The 21,683-nt window shown below is 43.1% G+C and overlaps 1 protein-coding gene across 1 annotated transcript in view; it reads right to left on the bottom strand.

Annotated features, from left to right (window-relative positions):
- Positions 1-1,464: 1,464 nt before the first annotated feature.
- ANKK1 (ankyrin repeat and kinase domain containing 1) overlaps positions 1,465-21,683 on the bottom strand; it is a 47,107-nt gene continuing 26,888 nt past the window's right edge. The window contains exons 4-8 of the mRNA XM_030221912.1: positions 19,327-19,376; positions 15,262-15,417; positions 12,299-12,435; positions 8,237-8,276; positions 1,465-3,950 (exon numbers count right to left, since the gene is read on the bottom strand). Of these exons, the coding sequence (XP_030077772.1) occupies positions 2,623-3,950; positions 8,237-8,276; positions 12,299-12,435; positions 15,262-15,417; positions 19,327-19,376 (1,711 nt within the window). The 3' untranslated portion in view covers positions 1,465-2,622. The remainder of the gene's footprint in view (positions 3,951-8,236; positions 8,277-12,298; positions 12,436-15,261; positions 15,418-19,326; positions 19,377-21,683) is intronic.

The raw sequence follows: 21,683 nt of genomic DNA, 5'->3' as shown, positions 1-21,683 counted from the left end.
ATTAGATTGTAACACATGTTAGGTCATCAAGTATAGAGGGATCGTTTGTTGATTGTCAATCTCTCTCTTATTTGGGTAGTTTTTGTATTTTGTGTTCTGTTAATTTTATATACTAGTACAGTGGTTCCCAAACCTGGTCCTGGAGGCACCCCAGCCAATCAGGTTTTCAAGATATCTACACTGAATATTCACGAGAGAGATCTGAATGCACTGCCTCCACTGCATACAAATCTCTCTCATGAATATTCATTGTGGATATCCTAAAAACCTGACTGGCTGGGGTGCCTCCAGGAACAGGTTTGGGAACCACTGTACTATTGTAAACCACCTTGATATCTTAGGATCATTCTGGGGCATAATAAATGCTCAAAATAATAAGTCAATTAAGTACCTAATTTGGCCACTTTATAAACTGGTGAGGGCTGAGAGCCTACATGTAAATGACTAAGATTAAATACTAAGGGGGCAAAGTTAAGGCAGGGGGGAAAAACACCAACTTTTCCTAACTAGGAAAAGGAATTACAGGCCAAAATTTATTGTTCTAGTTTTTTTGGTGGATAATTTTATGAGATTTTTCAGCTGAAAGACTCTTTTCTTAGGATACACTCCTCCTACATTTACATTCCTGAAATATAAAGACCAAATTAGGCCCTGAGCATTATTTGAAATTTGACCCTCATTTAAATCCAAATTATTTTTTCACCAAATCAACATTTTATGAAAATTGTAAATAAATATTAGATAAAAACAAATAGTGGAAAATAAGGGGATATGATTTTATTGCACTAACTTAACACATGCTTCGACTAACTTTCAGAAGCCAAAGCCTCCTTCCTCAGGGCAGGAAGTTGTGTCACTACCATATTCTGGTAATAACAGGTCACTGCTATGGTGAAAGTATGGACTGTGTCTGGTTTATGAAATTCAGAATTGTTAATTAGGACTCTGCTTTTCTGATACTAAAGATGGGCACAGGCAAAAAACGTTGGCTCCTTTTTAGAAAATTTGGCTTTTTTTCCCCTGATTTTCTTTGATTAGTTTCTTGCAGACATTCGTAATAAATATTTTACTCCCACATTCTATATATGGTGCCTAAAATGTGCATACAAATTATGGGGCCCTTATACTAAGCTGTGGCAAAAAGAGGCCTGTGGTAGTGTGGGCACGTGTATTAGGCACGCACCGGCCAGCTTTTACCACGTCTGGAAAGAAGAGATTATTTGTAATGTGACGGGAAAAGGGCATGCAGTAAAACTGAATCTAGTGCATGCCTAAAACTGGCCTGAGCCCTTAATGCCACCCATTGGTCTAGTGGTAAGGGCTCACGCGCTACGTGTGGTGACTGGTCAGCATGCGCCAACTGCCGATTACAACTGGAAACGCTGTGCGTGGGAGAAAATAAATAAATAAATAATCCAGGCATTATGGGCACATGGCAAACCTGAAATTACCACCAGAGGGCGCAATAGCCTGGCAGTAGTGTCATTTTGGCACACGCTGCACGCACATAGAGCCTAATGCGCCTTTGTAAAAATGAGCCCTAATTGACTAATGATCCATTAACAAGCAATAACTGGACACTAACAACCTGTTATTGCCATTAATTGACACCGATTAAGATTTGCACAGCATCTGACTGCATGCTATTCTATAATGCTGGGTGCCCAGATCACATAGCACAGAACTCAAAGGGGGTGTGGCCATGGGAGGAGCATAGGCATGTCAGAGGCATTTCGAAAAGTTGCGTGTGTTGTTACAGAATTATGGGTCTCCATGCCCAACCTTGGGACCAGTGTTTACACCAGATTTCAGTAGGCCCAAGTCTGGCACCTGATCTTTTCCGGTGCCCATTTTTCAGTGCCATTTACAGAATCCGGCCCTTAATATGCACAAAATGATTGTATGCACATTAAATCAATGTTGCCTGCACTAAACGTTTTAAGGCACAGTAAAGGACGCGAATGCATGCTGATAAATGTACTTCTCTATCTGGAGCTGTTATCAGCACAGACACATAGGATACGGTCACCAATGAACAGCACAAAGTTTATCTATGCGGACTATTCATTGAGGTGCATGTTCCCCGCCTTTCTGAATTCTGTTATCATTTTTCCCCCATCATCTCCATTGGGAGACCAACTTTGCTTCTAGTATGGGTATTAGGGGAAGGTTATTTTAATATTTTAAAGGTTCTGTACACAAAGTCCCTATTAACATTAAATACCAAGGACCTTAAACAATTTTGAAAAATGTTCATATGAACGTATGTTCAGGTTTTCATGTGACGAAATGCCAAAAAGCATATATATCCCTGCTGGCAAATTGCTAAAATTTCATTTATATGACACCCACTCAAGGTTAGCATATAAGTTCATATCCACTTTTACAAGTCACATTTATTACATGTGCCTAGACCTGCTCCTGGTGTCCGTGTTGATATGAAGTAGTCACTACAAGGCATCTCAATGCAGAAAAGAAGTTTTGTAATTTTGTATGCTGGACTTCATACTGTGTGGCACTAGCCGGGTCCATGACAATCCAGAAAACATAAATATGGAGCTTTTATACCCTCCTTGATTAGATACTTAAAATGGGCCATAGATGCATAGTGCTAAGATGGCTTCATAAGGAACCATGGCCTGGTGTTTGAACCTCTCCTTCCTCCTCTGTACTACTGAATGACAAATCATTGCCTTCTAACAAGCTGACAATACTATCCTTTTGATTTCTAATTGCTAACTGAAGGGGAGTGCAGCCACACGTGTCCTCGATATCCAGTCTGGCATGAGCCCGAAGAAGTGTCTTTATAACAGATGAATTATTGTTCAGAACTGCTAGGTGCAAGGGTGTCCATCCAGACTTGTTTCTGGCATTGACATCTGCTTTGTGCTCAATCAGATTAATGATGCTACAGAAGGAGCTTTGCTGAACGGCAAGATGCAGTGGGGTCCACCCTGATGCTTCCGCAACATTGGGGTCTGCCTCAGCACTCAAGAGCTCAGACACCACCATCTCGTCAGTATATCGGACTGACACATGAAGAGGTGTCCAATCCATATCACCTTTAGCATTCAGATTTGCATAGCTGTCCTTTAGCAACTTAATGATTTCCATGTGTCCTTTGTACACAGCAAGGTGAAGAGGTGTCCAGCCTTGGGAAGTCTTTAGGTTGACATTGGCCTGATGTTTAATCAGGTGCTTGCAAATTAAGCTGTTGCCTTTGAGAGCTGCCATATGCAATGGGCTATAATAATTCTGATCACAGCAGGTGACAGTAGCTCCCATTTTTACCAGCTGATGGATGACCCTGAAATAACCTCGGCTGGCTGCAATGTGTAATGGGGTCCTACCATTTTTCTGCCTGCTATCTAGGTGTGCTCCTTGACTGATCAGAAGTTTCACAAGATTGTAATGATTAAAGTAAGATGCCACATGAAGTGGTGTTTTTCCATCATTCTCCTGGGAGTTTGGATCACTGTGGCGGGTGAGCAGAACACGAACCACATTTTCAAAGCCGTTTTGGGAAGCAAGGTGAAGGGGCGTCCATCCATCGTGTTCTCGGGCATCAACATCAGCTTGGTGATCCAGGAGAAGTCTCACAATTCGATCATCTCCAATCTGAGCTGCAAAATGGAGAGGAGACCAGTTGTCCTCATCCGGAAGGTTCACAGAAGCACCATGCTTAATTAGAATTGAACAGATTTCTGGAAACTTGTTTTGTACAGCCAAAGTGAGAGCTGTGTGCCCACTGACAGTCTGACTGTTGACATTCACTCCCTGCTTCAAAACAAACTTCACTTTCTCTATGTTGCCCTGAGCCACGGTGAAATGCAGCAAAGTTAAATTATTCTCATATACTTCGGAGACTTTTTGTGGTGTCATAACGCTTTCAAAGCTGTCCAGGTTACTGCCTTGTGATTGCAAAAACTCCTTCAGCATATCTTTAATGTCTAGAAAATACAAGGCACACAATAGATTACTCTTAAAACAATCGCATTAGGGTATGCCTACTAAAGCGCATTTCTAGTGCACCCAGGAAATATGCGCATTTCCATTATTTCTCTTTCAGGTCTTATACTAAAGTTTGCATTAGCACATGTAACCTGAAAAAACTGGCAGGAAAGTTCTTGCCACTTCCTGTTTAACAGGTGCCAAGAGTTCCTGTATTATGGATGCGCTAACTAGGTAGCACACGGTATTTGGAATGCACTAGCAGGATAGCGTATCCATGCCCATTCTCAGCCCCCTGAAACATCCCCTCCAGAAAGGTAACACAGAAGAATGAATACTGCACACTTAGGGCTAGATTCTAGATATGGCGCCTAAAAAATCAGCACCGAAAAAAGCGCTATTCTATAAACCATGCTTAAAGTTAGATGCAGTTTATAGAATAGCTCTTATGCCTGGTCATTTGCACCAACTAAAATGTGGTACAAATCCTCACACCTAAATTAGGCACAGATCCCCCTTATTCTATAATTACACACCTAAATTCAAGGAATGCCCTCAATCCACCCATTTCTGCACCCCCTTTTTAGACTCGCACGTAAAGTTTAGGTGCAGATCCGGTGCCTACATTTATGCGTGTACATTTTCATTAAATCTAATTAGTGCCAATAATTGTTTGTTAACACGGTAATTATTGGTGCTAATTAGCTTGTTATTCAATTAAATTGCATGGGCAAATTGGGTGCACACCCACATTTGTGCATGCAATGTTTAGTGATTTTTATAGAATTTGGGGGTTAGCGCACACAAATAGCTTACTTACTTCAAAAGAACACTTTAACGTATTTAGCAGTAAGCATCTTTGCACACACTAATCATACATTAAGCCTTAACGCCCTTTAGTAGACATTATCCTTTGTGTCAATTCAGTCATGTTCCTTTTATGGCGTGCACACACCATAACCCTGACCACCCAGCCCCATACCGTTCTGATGCCATTACTCACAGTGACCAAACAGAAGGCAAGGTGAAAGTCTGTCCATCAACTGCCAATGGTTCTACACTGTCTGTGCTGGAATCAAGAGCATCTTCAAAACTCATTAGCTGGTCCTTTTTGGCAACTGATCATCTGCCTTTTACCATCAGCTTCCAAAAAGCGTCAGCCTGTAAGTTTGATGGTGCTGGGACAGACTGTGAACGGTAGTAAACAGTGGTGGGACATACTTCCTCTGCTCAGTGAAATTAGCTGAGAAAGGCAGGAGGCAGATACAGGTGAGATGCAGAAGAAAGGAAGGGAAATGTTAATGCAAAAGGACTAAGTGGGGGAAGAGGCAGATGCTGAGGAAGGGAAGGAACAGGAAAGGAACAGAAGAAGCTGGGGAAGGGTGTGGGAGGGGGAGATGCAAGGCAAGATGGTGGGGAGAGATAAAGAAGAGAAAAAGGGACACTGGCCCCTGGTAGTGGCCCTAAGGTGGAAAGAGTGCACAGGGATAAGAGAGATAGAAACAGTCAACAATGATGTCCTCTCCCCAACACACAAACATACTTAGATGAGAAAAAAGGATAGGGGGAAATTCAATAAATGGAGTCCAAAGTAATGCGCCAGGATCATCCGTGCTAAGCAAGTATTCTGTAAAGTACGCTCTGCATGGAATGACCTTTATAGAATACTAGCTTTAGTGCACATTTCATGCCTAACTTTAGGGTATAACATTGTGCCTAATTTCTGGGAATACCCCTGACCTGACCTGCCCATACCCTTCCTATGGCCATGCCCTCATTGGAGTTATGCGCTATGAAATTTAGGCACATATGTTATAGAATAGATAGGACAAAGGGCAGATCCATACATAACTCCTAATTACTGCCAATTAAGTGCTTGTTAATGTCAACAATTGATTGTTATCACCTAATTAGCTCATTACTTTTGTGCACAGATCTGTGATATTCACCTAAAATTGTGTACCCGACTTTGAGTGGCCTATACAGAATTCAGGAGATAATGTCCTAACAACAATGCAATTTCCATCAGAGTCTGTGTCGAGGAAACACCAAAGAATCAGCTTTCAATAGGACATCAAGAGGGTAACTCCACAAGTACTTATGCCAGCTATAGTGCTATTGTAAATGCTCATGAACAGTTTGGAAAAAGTATGTGCATAAATTCTAGTAGTCTATAATTTATGTGTATAAGTGTGCTGTCCACCATGCTCCACCCAAACTCTTCCCATGAGAACATCCTCTAGTGGTGTAGCTAGACCAAGTATTTTGGATGGGCCCAGAGTTAACTTGGATTGGCCCTTCCATGCTGCCCCATCCCCCATCTTCCCGGAGAAGTTTTTTTTTTCACCTACCTTGCATCCAACATCTCTCCCCTCTCTCCTCCGCTGCATCCCACCATCTGCCCTCATCTCTGGACCCTGTCCATCCCTGATATACCTTACAGGCATCCACAGCACCTGACGCAATTCATTTTTACTGCCTCTACCGGCCCCACAGGATTCCATCTGCTGAGTCCTGCCAGATAGGAAACAGGCAATGACATCAGCAAGGGTGGGACATGACAGATGAAAGCCTGTGGGACTGGAACAGGCAGCAAAATGAAACACTACAGGCGCTGGAGATGCCTGCAAGGTACTCTGGGGAGGGACGGGGTTCAGAGACAGGAAGGCAGATGCTGGGATGCTGTAGAGGACAGAGCAGTGTGGTGCCGCTGCTGGGTGGGTCTGTGCCCACCCAGGCCCACCTGTAGCTACGCCACTGACACCCACTTGCAAATCACATGCCATGAAAGACTGGTGCATACTTACAAAATAGAACATAGACTATTGTCATTTATGTGTGTAAGTGTTCACATGTGCACACAAATAACTAGAACACTGGCATTTAGCTATGTATTTGCTACCTAAGGACCTCTTTTATCAAGCTGCACTAGCAGTTTCCACACAGCAATGCCGACGGAGCCCATTCAGAGTGAATGGTCTTTGTTGGCATTACCGCACCAGGAGCAACTAGCATGGCTTGGTAAAAGAAGTCCTAAATCTAAGTGACGCCTTATAGAATTACCCCCCAAGTGCCCAAATTTTAACTAGCTAACTTAAGTTGGTTTCTGCTGAACCTGTAAAGCATCTTAAACCCAGTCAACTAAAAACACTTAACCAGCTACACATAGGCCTCTAACTATAACCAGCCTGCAAATAAAATCAGATCTAGCCAGCTAAGACTTCCGAAGGAGCAGTTCCCCACCCATTCCCCCAAACCAGCCATCTTTCTTCTCTCTGGCCTGGTATCATCAAAAGAAATATACCGCAAAACCCCAAGCTCCCTTCAATGGTCCCAGCAGCTTTGGAACAGAGAAGAGGTTACATACCTCCACCTATCTCAAAGGGACTATTTCCCTGATGGATCCATCTTAAGTAGAGAGGTTTGGTAGCCGTGTTAGTCCACTCTTAAAGGTTATCAATAGAAATCAAACAAAATAAAACATGCAAAAGAAAATAAGATGATACCTTTTTTATTGGACATAACTTAATACATTTCTTGATTAGCTTTCGAAGGTTGCCCTTCTTCGTCAGATCTGACGAAGAAGGGCAACCTTCGAAAGCTAATCAAGAAATGTATTAAGTTATGTACAATAAAAAAGGTATCATCTTATTTTCTTTTCCATGTTTTATTTTGTTTGATTTCTATTGATAACCTGATGGATCCAAATGCCAGGAGGAAGGGAAGGAGATCAGTTCTTTTAGAAGCATTTCTTTTGATAGGTAGGAAAGATGAAGATTGCAACCTTGGAGGGCATTTTTTTTTAAGGTGCCAGGTGGAAGGGAGGAAAGATTGAGGTTTCAAGGGGAAGGTTCTTCATTGTTCCTGATGCTGGATCATTAGGACCATACAGATCTGGACATGGCTGACTAACTCTTGTCAGTTTTCCACCTAGAGACAGTCACTGGAAAGTTGCATCATGGACGTGATTACCCTACCCCATACTCAAGCCAAATATTGTAGCCTTTCCTCATGGGAATCATTTTCCTTCGGAGCCAGTTACTATTATGCTGCATCCTGGGAGTCATTTTGAGTAAAGCTGCTAAGTCCTGTTCCTCCCTCCCACCCCAACCCATTTTTTGACCAGTAAAATTTAGCCACTCTGCCCTGACAAATTTTCAAAGCATTGAACTATTTGACTAAGTCCTTACTTGGCCAGCTGCTAACCTTCAAAAACTGACCCTTCAGAAACAAATGTAACTAGCGAGAGAATTTGGGGGGGTTTATCAATTTTTCAGGCACTCACCGTTGGTTGTTTCACAGAAGTTTAATGGATTTTCTACACTCTTTAGAACAAAATACACCACAAAGAAAGAGAGAGAGAGAAAGGAACATTACATTACAGCACAATTACAGAAATAAAGCTATTGCAAAGAAGCCTGCATCTCTGTACATTGTACACTTCTACCATTTGGCTGTGGCAATGAATTTCTCCAGTAGACACTATGTAGTCACTAGCATTGTGAAACATTATTAGGAGGGCACTGATGTCTGCATATACATTTTATACTGTCATACAGATCTCCCGGATAATAACATTAATTCCTCATGACTGCTTAAGGGTCCTTTTACTAAGCTGTAGCAAAGAGTGGCCTTAGCAAACCCTTTCATGGGTGTTTCCCATGCGCTAAGGGCATTTTTACCACAACTTTATCAATAGAAATCAAACAAAATAAAACATGGAAAAGAAAATAAGATGATACCTTTTTTATTGGATTTAACTTAATACATTTCTTGATTAGCTTTCGAAGGTTGCCCTTCTTCGTCAGATCGGAAATAAGCAAATGTGCTAGCTGACAGTGTATATAAGTGAAAACATTCAAGCATTACTATGACAGTCTGACAGGGTGGGAGGATGGGGGTGGGTCGGAGGTATGCATGGGGACATCAAAGCATATCATTGATATTCTAACAGGATGGGTGTGGATAGGTGAGGGGTGGGGTGATCAACAGAGACATACAGCTTTATGGTTTATAATGGGCTAGGAACCCCAGATCCTTGTTAAGTCCTTTCTGTTGGGTGTTAAAATATTCAATCATTCTGACTTCAAAGGTCTTACGTTCTTGTATGGTTTTAAAGTTACCTTTCAGGATTCTCACTGTGAAGTCACTGGTACAGTGTCCTAGTCCTGTAAAATGCTGACCAACAGGGGTGGGAACCCTACTGGCACCAGTATTGTTCATGTGATGTCTATGTAAATTGAATCTTGTCTTAAGCATCTGGCCTGTTTCTCCAATATCGCATCCTTCGTTACATTTTTTACACTGAATGATATATACCACATTGGAAGATGAGCAAGTGAAAGATCCTTTTATGTTGAATATCTTTCCTTTGTGGATGACTTTGGGGTCCTGTGAAATATTTTGGCATAGTTTGCAACTGGATAAATTACAGGGAAGTGTGCCCTTCTGTTCCTTTTCAGTCTGTGATGGAAGTTTACTTCTGATTAGCTTGTGTTTTAAGTTGGGTGGCTGTCGGAAGGCCAGTACTGGTGGGGATGGGAATATCTCTTTCAGTAATTCATCCTCCTGGAGTATAGGTTGTAGATCTCTTATGATTTTTCTCAGTTTTTCCAGCTCTGGATTGTATGTCACTACAAGGGGGATTCTGTCTGTGGATTTTTTCTCCTTGTACTGTAGCAGATTATCCCTGGGTGTTTTGAGGGAGGAGGCAATATTCTTGGAGATTATTTTGGGGTTGTAGCCTTTCTGTTTGAAGGATGCAGTCAGGCTTTTAATTGAATATTTTAACACCCAACAGAAAGGACTTAACAAGAATCTGGGGTTCCTAGCCCATTATAAACCATAAAGCTGTATGTCTCTGTTGATCACCCCACCCCTCACCTATCCACACCCATCCTGTTAGAATATCAATGATATGCTTTGATGTCCCCATGCATACCTACGACCCACCCCCACCCTGTCAGACTGTTATAGTAATGCTTGAATGTTTTCACTTATATACACTATCAGCTAGCACATTTGCTTATTTCCGATCTGACGAAGAAGGGCAACCTTCGAAAGCTAATCAAGAAATGTATTAAGTTATGTCCAATAAAAAAGGTATCATCTTATTTTCTTTTCCATGTTTTATTTTGTTTGATTTCTATTGATAACCTTAAGAGTGGACTAACACGGCTACCACACTCCTCTACCACAACTTTAAAAATGGTCTTTTTTTTACATTTTTTGCATTAATGGTCATGCACTAATGTTAAATACCAAATCATATATTTAGGAAAACTCCATATGTAGTAAGCAAACCCAATATAGGAGGAGGAAAGATTTCTACTAAAGGAGAAAAAAGCCTCAAGAAGCTCCTTTCCATACACAACTGTGTTAAGGGAGCTGGGACTGCTTCATCATAGGCAAAAAAAAAAAAAAAAAAACCTCCTGTTTCGTGATATACAGGCCTACAAAAAGCTAGTATCAAAAGTTCAAGTGAAACAAATTTCAAAAGTTTTAAATAATCACTTAGCTTAGGCTGTTGAATCTTGCCGTTCTTCTTTCTCTTCTTTCTGATTATCTCAAACTATTCAATGACCGTGCCATTAGCGCACGGCCTTTAAAGCTTTTTACCATGTCAGCACTTACCACCACCCGTTTTGTAGGCGGTAAGGGCTTAGGCAGTATTCCTGCACTAACCAGATAGTACACGGTAATGTAGCTGAGCTCATTCATGCAGGAACACCCACTCTCTGCCCCCTGACATGCCCCCTCAAAACAAAATGTAAAATATTTTTTAGCATGCAGTTAGGGCATGCTGACTTAGCAGTTACCGCAGGATGCCTGAGCGTGTCCTGTGGTACGCCATTTTAAGATGCATTAGGAATGTGTTAGGCCAGGGCATTAGTAAAAGGGCCCTGCACTGGTGAACTCTCAGGTGGAGGCTGTTTCTGATGGATTCACATTTACTCTGACTAGCAGTCATGTCCACAAGAGAAACCTGGACTTTTAATGAATACAGGAGAAAGAAGAATTTACATTTTTTTTTTAAAGAATTAACCTTGTGTTTTTAACATGCAGGGGAAGAAGATTATTTTCCAGGGCTCCTTTAGCGAGGAGTTGAAGAAAGGGCCAGTGGCGTAGCCATGGATGGGCCTGGGTGGGCTGGGGCCCACCCACAATTGTAGCACCCTTGTTGTGGCTGGTGGGGATCCCTAATCCCCACCAGTTGAAGAAAGAAAGGGCCAGTGGCGTAGCCATGGGTGGGCCTGGGTGGGCTGGGGCTCACCCAAAATTGTAGCACTCTTGTTGTGGCTGGTGGGGATCCCTAAACCCCACCAGCTGAAGATTTCTTCCTCCTCGGGCAGCCAACGCTCTTCCAAACAGCAGCTGCACATGCTCAATTTTTACTCATGCACAAGCAGTGAGCATGTACAGCCTGCCGGCATCAGCATCGTCAGCTCGAGGCAAGTGCTGTCAGCTGCTGTATGGAAGAGCGCTGGTTGCCTGAGAAGGAGGAAATCTTCAGCAGGCGGGGTTTGGGGATCCCTGCCAGCTCAGGTATTTAATATTTTTGGTTAGTAAGTGGGAAGGGGCAGAAGTGGAGCTGGGGGGGGGGGGGGGACAAAATCCATGCCCACCCACTTTGTCCTCAGGCCCAACCAAAATTGGCCATCTGGCTCACCCCATCATTTCTTTGGCATTTTGATCATTTATGATGCTCAGACATCCTAGGGTTTTACCTTAAACTCTCTTTTCACATGCTGCAAAGAGAATATAAGGTGAGAATGCTGATGTAATAAAATTAAATCTTTTTGTTTCACTTGCCAGCACTGTTTGTCTCACGTGGGGCGACTGTCACTTTATTTTAATGCAGATATCCATGCCGTAGGCAAATTTCTCTCACTGTACAAGAGGTGATATCTACATAATGGCTAGGTGAAATGTCCGTAATGTGCTGCAGAGCAAACCTATCCTGCAGATTTGCTTTGAGCGCTGAGTCTTAGTTACTTTTTTGAAATACAGATGATTACTTTTCACACTGAGCCTGGAATTTTCTGTGCTGCCTCTGTGCGTTAAAGTACAATTTTACAGTACTCAGCCAGTCCAGTGATTTAATTGAACACCCCAGAGTGCTTTACGATTTAGAAGAGTTGATTGCTCAAAAATTAATGACTAATGCTGTTTGTATTTTGGCAGAAATGCCTTGATTACAAACCAAAATGTATTCATAAAAGCTAAACATTCCCCTTTGCTGTCCCAAAGCATAGAAATTGGAATACTTGCCTGATACACTTACACAGCACAAGACAAGCACAGAAAGGAGATTAGTGCTGTCCTGGAACCTGTCAGGACTCCTTACCTGTGTACTGCCGGCAGCTGAGATTCTGCTGGACTCTTTCCTGTTTAAGGGCTCGGGTTCATTTTCCCTGGCTCCCAAAGCCTCTGACATGGGACTTGTTAATAAATACAGCAACATGTCGGTTTCAATGGGTATGTCTGTCACGTGAAGAAATGACAAAGACAGGATCAGGCAGGGAACTCTTTATCTGTCCAGAAGGGTCTCCTTAGACTGAGGAAGATAAGACTCCCAGACAGATTGAATCAGAAACAATGGTGCTGGGATCAGCTTCCCCAGGAGGTGTTGGAGACAAAAATGATAACAGCAGTCAGGACAAACACAGAGGATTTTTGATTAAGAGAAAGATCAACTGAGGTCTATGATAATGCAAGACTGAGGAACCAGCATGTTCAATGCCATCACATTCCGTCTTTCTTTGACCTGTTCTGGCCAAGTGATATCTATTGCTGTGGGAAATAACATTTTTGAACTTACATCACAGGGGTGCCATCCAAATATGTGAAGTTTCCTCAGAAGCTTGCTATTGTTTGATGTTTCTGGAGGAAAAGGCAAAAGCTTTGACCTCCAGACTCCCACGGGAATAATTCAGTTTGTCTACCCTCTACTCTGCAGAAAATCCCATTGTCACAGATGTTGCGAGTGTTTCATCCTTTAGGGGTCCTTTTACTAAGAACTCTGCAGTATGACTAGTGCATGGGTTTCCCACTTTTAACGTGGCAGTAAATGGCCAAGTGCTAAATTCTCAATTAGAGAGTGGCAATTGATGGGGGAGCCCTTACTGCCACCTATTTTATTTATTTATTTGGATTTTGCTCACACCTTTTTCAGTTGTAGCTCAAGGTGAGTTACATTCAGGTACACTGGATATTTCTCTGTCCCAGGATGGCTCACAATCTAAGTTTGTACCTGAGGCAATGGAGGGTTAAGTGACTTGCCCAAGATCACAAGGAGCAGCGGTGGGGTTTGAACTGGCCAGCTCTGGATTTCAAGACTGGTGCTCTAACCACTAGGCCACTCCTCTTACTCAGCGGTAAGGGCTCATGCACTAATCAGTTAGTGCACAGTGATGCAGCTGTGTTAACCGATTAGCGCTGAGCAAACCTACTTCTCTGCCCCTGAACACGCCCCAGTGCTAAAACATATTTTCTATTTTTTAGTGCCTGGGTAGCGCACATGTCGAATGAGCAAGATCCACGGTAGTGGATGTTAACCTGCCACAAGAATGCATTAGTGCTTACCAGAGTGAGGAGGGTGAGCTCACTACTTCTCAGTTCCAGAAGTCCAGAGCCAGGTGATTTTACAAGGAAAATATTTTTAACTTTTTTTTTAATCGTTTTGAAGTAATTAACTGGACATGGGATCTGTAAAGTGTACAGTATGGACTAGATTCTGTATTTCGGCGCCAAAAAAAAAATGCACACTGAACGCTATTCTAAATATTTTTTTAATGTGTATCTATAAAAGTACTTAGTTTATTTCAAGAAGTTGGCTTTCAAATTAAATCAAAGCAGACTTTGCTGCACAGATTGGGTTTTTATTCTAGCATAAATCACTGAAAATTTATTTATTTATTTATTCATTTACTTATTTCAAAAAGACTGATGAAAAGGATACCAAAACTTCAGTGAGTTCCCTAGCTTCCTGTAGTTTAGTGTGCAACAATGATGATGAGGCAGAGCCCAGATATTACCTTGACAACTTTCTGATTAGTGGACCTGAGCTTAATTGATTGGCTGCCAAAGAATTCAAGCTGCAGATTTATGATATAAGACATAAGCATCTCCATGCTGGGACAGACCAAGGGTCCATCGAGCCCAGCACCCTGTCTCCAACAGCAGCCAAAAGAACAAGCATTTCATCCCGCCTATCCCAGAAATAGTGGATTACTCCTACGTCCGTTCAATAACATTCTATGTCCTTTTCCTCCAGAAAGCCATCTAACCTTTTTTTAAACTCCGCTACGCCAACCGCCCCAACTACCTTATCCGGCAACGAATTCCAGAGTCTAACCACGCGTTGAGTGAAGAAAAACTTCCTCCAATTCGTTTTAAATTTACTACACTGCAGCTTCATCACATGCCCCCTTGTCCTAGTATTTTTGGAAAGCATAAGCAGACGCTCCACATCAACCCATTCCATTCCACTCATTATCTTATAGACCTCTATCGTATCTCCCCTCAGCCGCCTTTTCTCCAAGCTGAAGAGCCCCAGCCTCTTCAGCCTTTCCTCATAGGCAAGTCGTCCCATTCCCTGAATCATCTTTGTTGCCCTTCTCTGCACAAGTTGTAATATAATATGTTCCTGTTTTTTCTTGCATTGTAAACTGCTTTGTATTAAGCAGTATATCAGATCAATAAATCAAATCCAGGTACTGGCACTAAATACTGGCCATAGCCGCATAAGTTCCAGCTCCACCCCTGGACTGGTCTTTACTTTCGGTTTTGGAGCAATAGCACCAGCAAAGCTGGATCATGACTACATTGTGCTTTGATTAACTACAAGATATCCTACAGTACTTGACATAGGAAGCTTTGCATTGTAAGAGACTGATATATGACCCCTGATGCAGGCAATCCACTGAAACACGGGCCAAAACATGGGCTGAAACACAAATAAATATCACTTCCTACCTTAAGAATGCAAAATATTTTTGTCTTCTTTGTTCCACTATTAGCCAACTACACTTGCCTTTGTGAATCTTTGATTTGTTGCTGATTCCCTTTGTTCTTTCAGCAACATTAGCTACCAGCATCGCTTTGAATATCGGACTGACCATTGTCTACCCAGATCTCTCCCACAAGGACCTTCAGAGTTTATCAAACTAACCACATTCCTCTTCTGACCTTTCTTTCTCTTTTGGTTTTTAAATCAGCTCCTTTGCCTGGGCATTTTGACTTGATTCTCTGCATGCTACAACAATCATAGGACTCCATGACTAGCTGTAAACCAGTTAAGGATCCTACCTTGAAATCGTGGCCTCTTCTTCGGGTCTTGGCTCCAACATCTCTGCATCAAGTCAATCATCTGCTGGCATTCTGAGGGGCGCTCTTCAGTAATGTCTTCCAACAAGGGCCGATTGCCTGCTGCTACTTTTATTATGATGGTCATCATGCTGGCACCTGGGCATAGGTCATTGGGGGTGATTAGCGTGGTCTCTGCTAACATACATTGTACATAAAAAAATAACACATTTTTGGATTCTTAGCCTACCTTTCCAAATGATGGTGAAGGTGGCTTGTAGTATTTTAGAATTCTGCATCGGCATCCCTCCCCCACATTGATACATCTTTGCCCTAAAGAGCTTACTATATAAATGGAGGAGGCAACAAGAATTAAAGTGGCTTGCTCTAGATCACAAAGGAGTGCAAGTGGAGGAAGTGGGAGCTGAACTATGGGTTCCCTGGTTCTCATTCCATTGCTCCAATCATAAGACCATCACTTCTCCAGGGCTGGCTTAATCTATGGACCAGGTGTATCACTGCTGCTGCCAGCAACCTCTAGGAGTAGACAAGTTTGAAAGTAAATGGGGGGGGGGGGCTCGAGAGAGAGAGGGGAGATACTGGCTCATTGGCAGGAAAGAGTGGAGGGAGAGATACCATACTTCAGGCAAGGGGCTGCCGATGTGGGGAGGAGAAACCAACTGGGGGGGGGGGGGGGAATGCAAATGTTGGCTCAAGGCACCAGTCCCTTGAACCAGCCCTGCCTTTCTCCTTCCAAATAGGGATGTTGGGAATGTTGGGCAAACAAAACAGCTTTGAGGTTGCAGGGAGTATCCTAGACGGGGAGAAAAGGACACAGAGCCCAGTAAGCCTACTAAGTGGTAGACTGTGCCATTTCAGTCCCCAAGTATTGATTCATTTTTTGAACTTAAGATGTCATGGTTCAGTGCAAGTTTGTACAGCAAGGGAGTTCCATAAGTGAGGGCCTAGATAAGAGAAGGCCGAATCCCTCAAAGTGTCCAAATACATAAGTGCAGGTATTGGAAGGAAAAGCAATCCTGCTTGAGAGCAGCAACGAGAATGACTGGGTGTGTAAGGAAGGAGGAAATTAGTTAAATAACTTGGGATGAGTACGATAAACTCTGTGCACCAAAACAAGAATTTTATCCTTAACATGTATGAAAATGGGGGGGCACTGTTCTTCCTTGAAAACGAGGGAAACATGATCACAGAAGCGAGTGTTGTGTAGTAGCTTTACTGCCAGTTTGTCAAGCATCTCCAATGTCCATGGCTGCACAGAACATGGCTAACCTCTGTCCCATCATAGCAGCCTGGCTTTACAGCTGAGCAAGCAGCTATAAATAAGCTGATGCTTCCAGATTTCAGTATACTTTGGTGTGCAAAATAATCCCCAGAGATGTGCCCAGCTCTCAGGCAAACAGACAAATGAAAATTCATGGAAGTGTTGCAGGTTATTGTGCTCTTTTTCAAAGCATATAGATGTCTCAAGATGGCCAAAAAACATCCATGTGCCAAAAATATCTAAATTGTGATTTTTTTTTGACATGCAAAATTAGGACGTGTTTCACTGCAGTTCATCCAAACAGTAAGGGGGCATGGGCAGGACTAGGGCAGGAACAAAATTGGGCTGTATTTCAGCAATAAAGGAAGAGTAAGAAACATTCAAGGTAAAAAAAAGAAGGTCATGTTTATCTAGACCTATTTCAATCTTATCTAAATTACAAAAAGATGCTCTGACTGACCAGCTGACCACTGGAGGGATTAAGGCTTGACCCCTTATTAATCCCCCAGTGGATGCTGTCCCTCTAGTACTCCATAAGAAGTGAAACTGAAAGGAGATACTAAGCTGTATGACAGCTACAGGTATTATGGGCATACCCAACAGAGCAGCAAGCAGGTCCCAAGAGCCAAGAGTAGCCTAGTGGTCAGTGCCGTGGACTGTGATCAAGTGGACTACTCCACCTAGTACAATTGTGGTTGAAATTGTAAGCCCTCCTGAACTACCAAATTACCTACTGCACATAAATATAGGAGTCACCTGCAGGATGGAGGGCTATTGTAATGGTGTACAGTTAGGTAAGTAGATTTTATGCTGCTCCTGGAGGGCTCACAAGACAAAATAAAGGAGTTATGGTAGGAATTGTACCTGGGTGTCATTGCTTAACGTCCACTGCACTGACCACTAGGCTGCCCCTCAGATCTGCAAGGATGTTTGTGTGATCATTTCTTTCAAAATGATGCCCGACTCTGGGGCCCCTGGTTGGCTGGCAGGGGTCCGCAACCCTGGCCAGGTGAAGCATTTGTGTCACGCTGGTCTCATCACATTGCCTACCCTGCTCTTCTCAGTCGCACCACGCACGCTCGTTTTAGTGAAACTGAGCATGCATCATGAATGCTCAGTTTCATTAAAACGAGCATGCACGGTGCAACTGAGAACAGAGCAGGGTAGACAATGCGAGACCAGCACAGTACAAACTCTTCAGCTGGCGGGGGTTGGGGACCCCCGCCAGCCAAGGTACTGTCATGCATTGGCGGCAGCAGGGCGGCATTTGTCAACGGGGAGGCAGGCCAAAATGTGCCCCCCCCCCCTCATCGAGGTCTGGCTACGCCCCTGCTTGTGCTCGTTTTTTGGCATTTATTAGTTTGGAAAATGGTTCTTTTTAGATGCCTTCTGTGCGGAAACATCCATCTTTGAGCTATTTTGGAAAGGGAAACCCAGATGCTTTTCCTGTTCAAAAACGGCTCTAGGATGGACCTTTTTTGTTTTATTTTGTTCGTAATGAGCTAAATTCCCAACTCAGACTTGGACCTTTTTTTTTTTTTAAATGCTCCTCTATATGTGATAAAAGAACCGGATGTCCATCTCTAATCAGTACTGGTAATATTACAACTTCCTGTCACTCAGGGACTATAAGCCACACATTGTACCCCATCTCCAGTGGTGTGCTGGAGCAGGCTCTCGAGAGCCGTTTGTTAAGTTTTTAAGAATTTTGGGAGCCGGTTCTCCATGGCTACTTTAACAAATGGATCCCAAAACGTGGGTTTGGGCCTCTCCTGAATTCTCTTTTACTTTGCTGGCGAGAGAGAGCCCCCTGTTAACAATTTACCAGCACACCCCTGCATCATCTCCCCTTTTTCTCAACTTCATCTCACACCAACAGGCTCTTGTGTAGTCAGGCTAATATCACTTGTATCTACCAAGGATGCTTCATGCCTTGTGCCTACCACCTGTTCTGCAAAAATTTAATAGGACGTTGAAGCTGGACTGCCCTCTCAAACTAGAATGAGACACATCGGAAGGCCAAATGGAGGAATTTTGTGTTAATGTTTTTGCCCATTATTTGTCATGCCAGGAGGTGACATTATACTTTGCCAATTCGTACCTGCTAGCTGAAGAAGGGTGCTCTTTTTCTCTTAAGCATGTGTACCTGGGCAAGCAGCAGGTACAGGCCTTAGTTCCTAATATAGCTGTGTTAAATATACCTTCCATCTCACCCTCATTCACTCTGCACCAAGCTGCTCTTTATGGAGAAATGGATAACTGTAATCTCCAACACAACTGATTGGCACTTCTAAAGACCCTGAACAATTCATGAAATATATTTAAAAAGAAAATACAGAGCTTGCCTAAGGTCTGAGGTGGTAAGTGCTGTGCATTGCATTGCAGAGGGTCTTCTCTCAGCTGGAATTGAGGATCCCATTCCCACAGAAGCAGCTTTCACTGTTCCCTCACAAAAGAGTCATAGTCATTGCTAAAGGGTGACACCTAGTGGCCAGATTTAGAGCCCACACTTGCAGAGTTTCAGAAAGAGCTCTGGTGTGACCCTTGACCAAGAACTGTCACCTTTCTGTGGTTCAAAGCAGTTCTGTACAGGTACTTATTTTGTACCTGGAGCAATGGAGGGTTAAATGACTTGCCCAGAGTCACAAGGAGCTGCAGTGGGAATCAGACCCTGTTCCCCTGGCTCTTAAGCCACTGCGCAAACTGTTAGCCTGCTTCTCTACTTGTAACTCCTAATCCAGTAGGAAACCAGTGCTATTAATCCCACCTGAACCTCAAATACTCACCTGAATATGGCTTCTTCTGAGTTAAAATCTCCCAGATAACAATCCCAAAGCTGCCAAAAAAAAAAAAAGAAAAGAAAAAAAATGCACAGCATTGTTTATTAATTCCACTTAAAGATAATTTGGGAATCTTTTCAAGTAAAAGTACTATTTTCTCATCTGTTAGAGCAGGATTGTACTCAGGAAATCTCTGTATACAGAACCTAATTCTATGAAATAAGACAAGAGGAAAGAATTTTAAAAATCACTTTTTTTTTTTTTTAAATCCCTGCACCTGACTGTTCAGCAAGCAATAGTGATAGTCACCCAGAAAGCAGATGTTAGACAGGTGATGTGTTAACAGCTTATCATTAGTCCAGTTTTTTTCTGCCTTGGCAGATCTATAAAACCCAATTTTGCATCGGACATATAGGTGGGAAATGGGATGTCCAAATCAGGATAGGCACCCTTCCTATGTATTTTACCAAAGGCTCTGCTACATGTATATTGACATGCATGAATATACATGCAAATATTGGCCTATGCAGTTGGAATAGCCATTTCAGTAGGAAATGCGTTCAAAAATGAGCAATATCACTGAGGATTTTGAACGTATAAATGCCAGCATATGTAGGTACCAATTTTGCACCTATGCACATATCAAGACTTAGTCATCTACCCCCAATATTCAGCTGGCGGCAGGCAGCGTTTTTTTAATCGCTGATCATCGACGGCTAAAGTATCTCCCGATACTCAATGCTGGGCCATGTCCGGGCATCGGCACTGAATATCGGGGGATAATTTTGGGCAGGCTGGGCACCCAGCACTTATGCGACCCCGGCTGAATATCGGGCCAGATGGCCAACATAATTGTTTTTCTTTATTTAAAGCCCCTGAGCCACCTCAAGCACACCACCTCCTGGAGCCAATGTCTCCTCTTTCCCTCCTCATCCCAGCCTGTGTCAAGACACCTTCCCAGAAGACTCCCCCCAGCCATGTAAGCAGGCCCTCCCCCTGGGCCTACCTGTATCCTTGGTGGTCCAGCGGGGGTCATTGGGGGAAGGAGCACAGCCCCCTTGTTCCTGCAATGCCAGTCTGAAATAGCTACTGTGGCCTCTTGCGGCAGCTTGCGGTACTTCATGTAGTACCACAAGCTGCCACGAGATGTCATGGCAGCCATTTTAGAGAAGCACCGCAAGGAGCAGCAAGGGTAGTAGACAGATTGAGGGTGCAGGGGGAGTGGAGAACGGACTGCCAACAGTGCTGGTGCGTATTTTAAATGCAACAGATTGCATGAAAAATAGGTGCCAGCACCATCAGAAGTCAATTTGGGACAGCGGCCGCTCCCCTGGCAACCCATCTAGCTATACCTCTGAGCAAGGGAGCTGTGCTCCTGCACCCCAATGACCCCGTTGGACCACCAGGGATACAAGTAGGCCTACACAGCTGGGGGGGGGGGGTTCTGGAGCGGTGTCTTGACACAGGCTGGGAAGGGGAATATTGCTAGCACCCACATAACCTGGGGCTCCTCCCCAGTATCACCCCCAGCACCGCCCACTTTTTGTTTGGGCGGTCTGAGGGGATATCCAGCGGCACTCTCTGGTTAAGTGCTGCTGAATATCCCGTTAGGAGCCTCTCCTGCCCACGTAAATCACTTTGAATATAGGCCTGCTAAGAACTAGATTTTACCAAACTGGATACCCAGGAATAGCTAATTAAGGAATCAAGCAAATTGTCAGGTCTATAAAATAATGAGTGGAGTGGAACGGGTAGACGTGAATCGCTTGTTTACTCTTTCCAAAAACACTAGGATTAGGGGGCACGCAATGAAACTACAAAACAGTAAATTTAAAAACGAATTGAAGAAAATATTTCTTCACTCAATGTGTAATAAAATTCTGGAATTCTTTGCCAGAGAATGAGGTAAAAGTAGTTACCTTATAGCGGAGTATATACAGCAGTCCTAAGTTGTCCGGATAGATATATAGTACTGGATACTGGCACTGCATATTGGCAGTACATGGATTGCTTTCCAGATACTTATATCCGGATACCCAGATATGTGCCAGCACTGAATATCAGATCTGAAATCTGCCTGCAGTGGTCTTTCAAAAAACGCTGACCACCATGAGCTGAACATCAACCAGAATAATTTTTAAAGTAAACATATTTTACTTGATAACATTGGATATACATGTAAACCTTTCAGGCCTCTTGTAAACTCCATGCTGTGCTTTTTATGTGGTAAACAGTGCCTTTCTAAAATCACTATTTTCACGTGTAAAGCATTTGCATGTTGTGTAAATGCTGCTGGTTACATGTGTAAAAGCTGCACAAGTTTTCTAAAACAGCCTCTATAATCTATTCTGGACTAGCTTGTT

Source organism: Microcaecilia unicolor, chromosome 12 (assembly GCF_901765095.1).
Source record: "Microcaecilia unicolor chromosome 12, aMicUni1.1, whole genome shotgun sequence".
Taxonomy (NCBI): domain Eukaryota; kingdom Metazoa; phylum Chordata; class Amphibia; order Gymnophiona; family Siphonopidae; genus Microcaecilia; species Microcaecilia unicolor.
The sequence above is the reverse complement of the archived record's forward strand: the minus strand, read 5'-3'. Positions and strand labels throughout refer to the sequence as shown.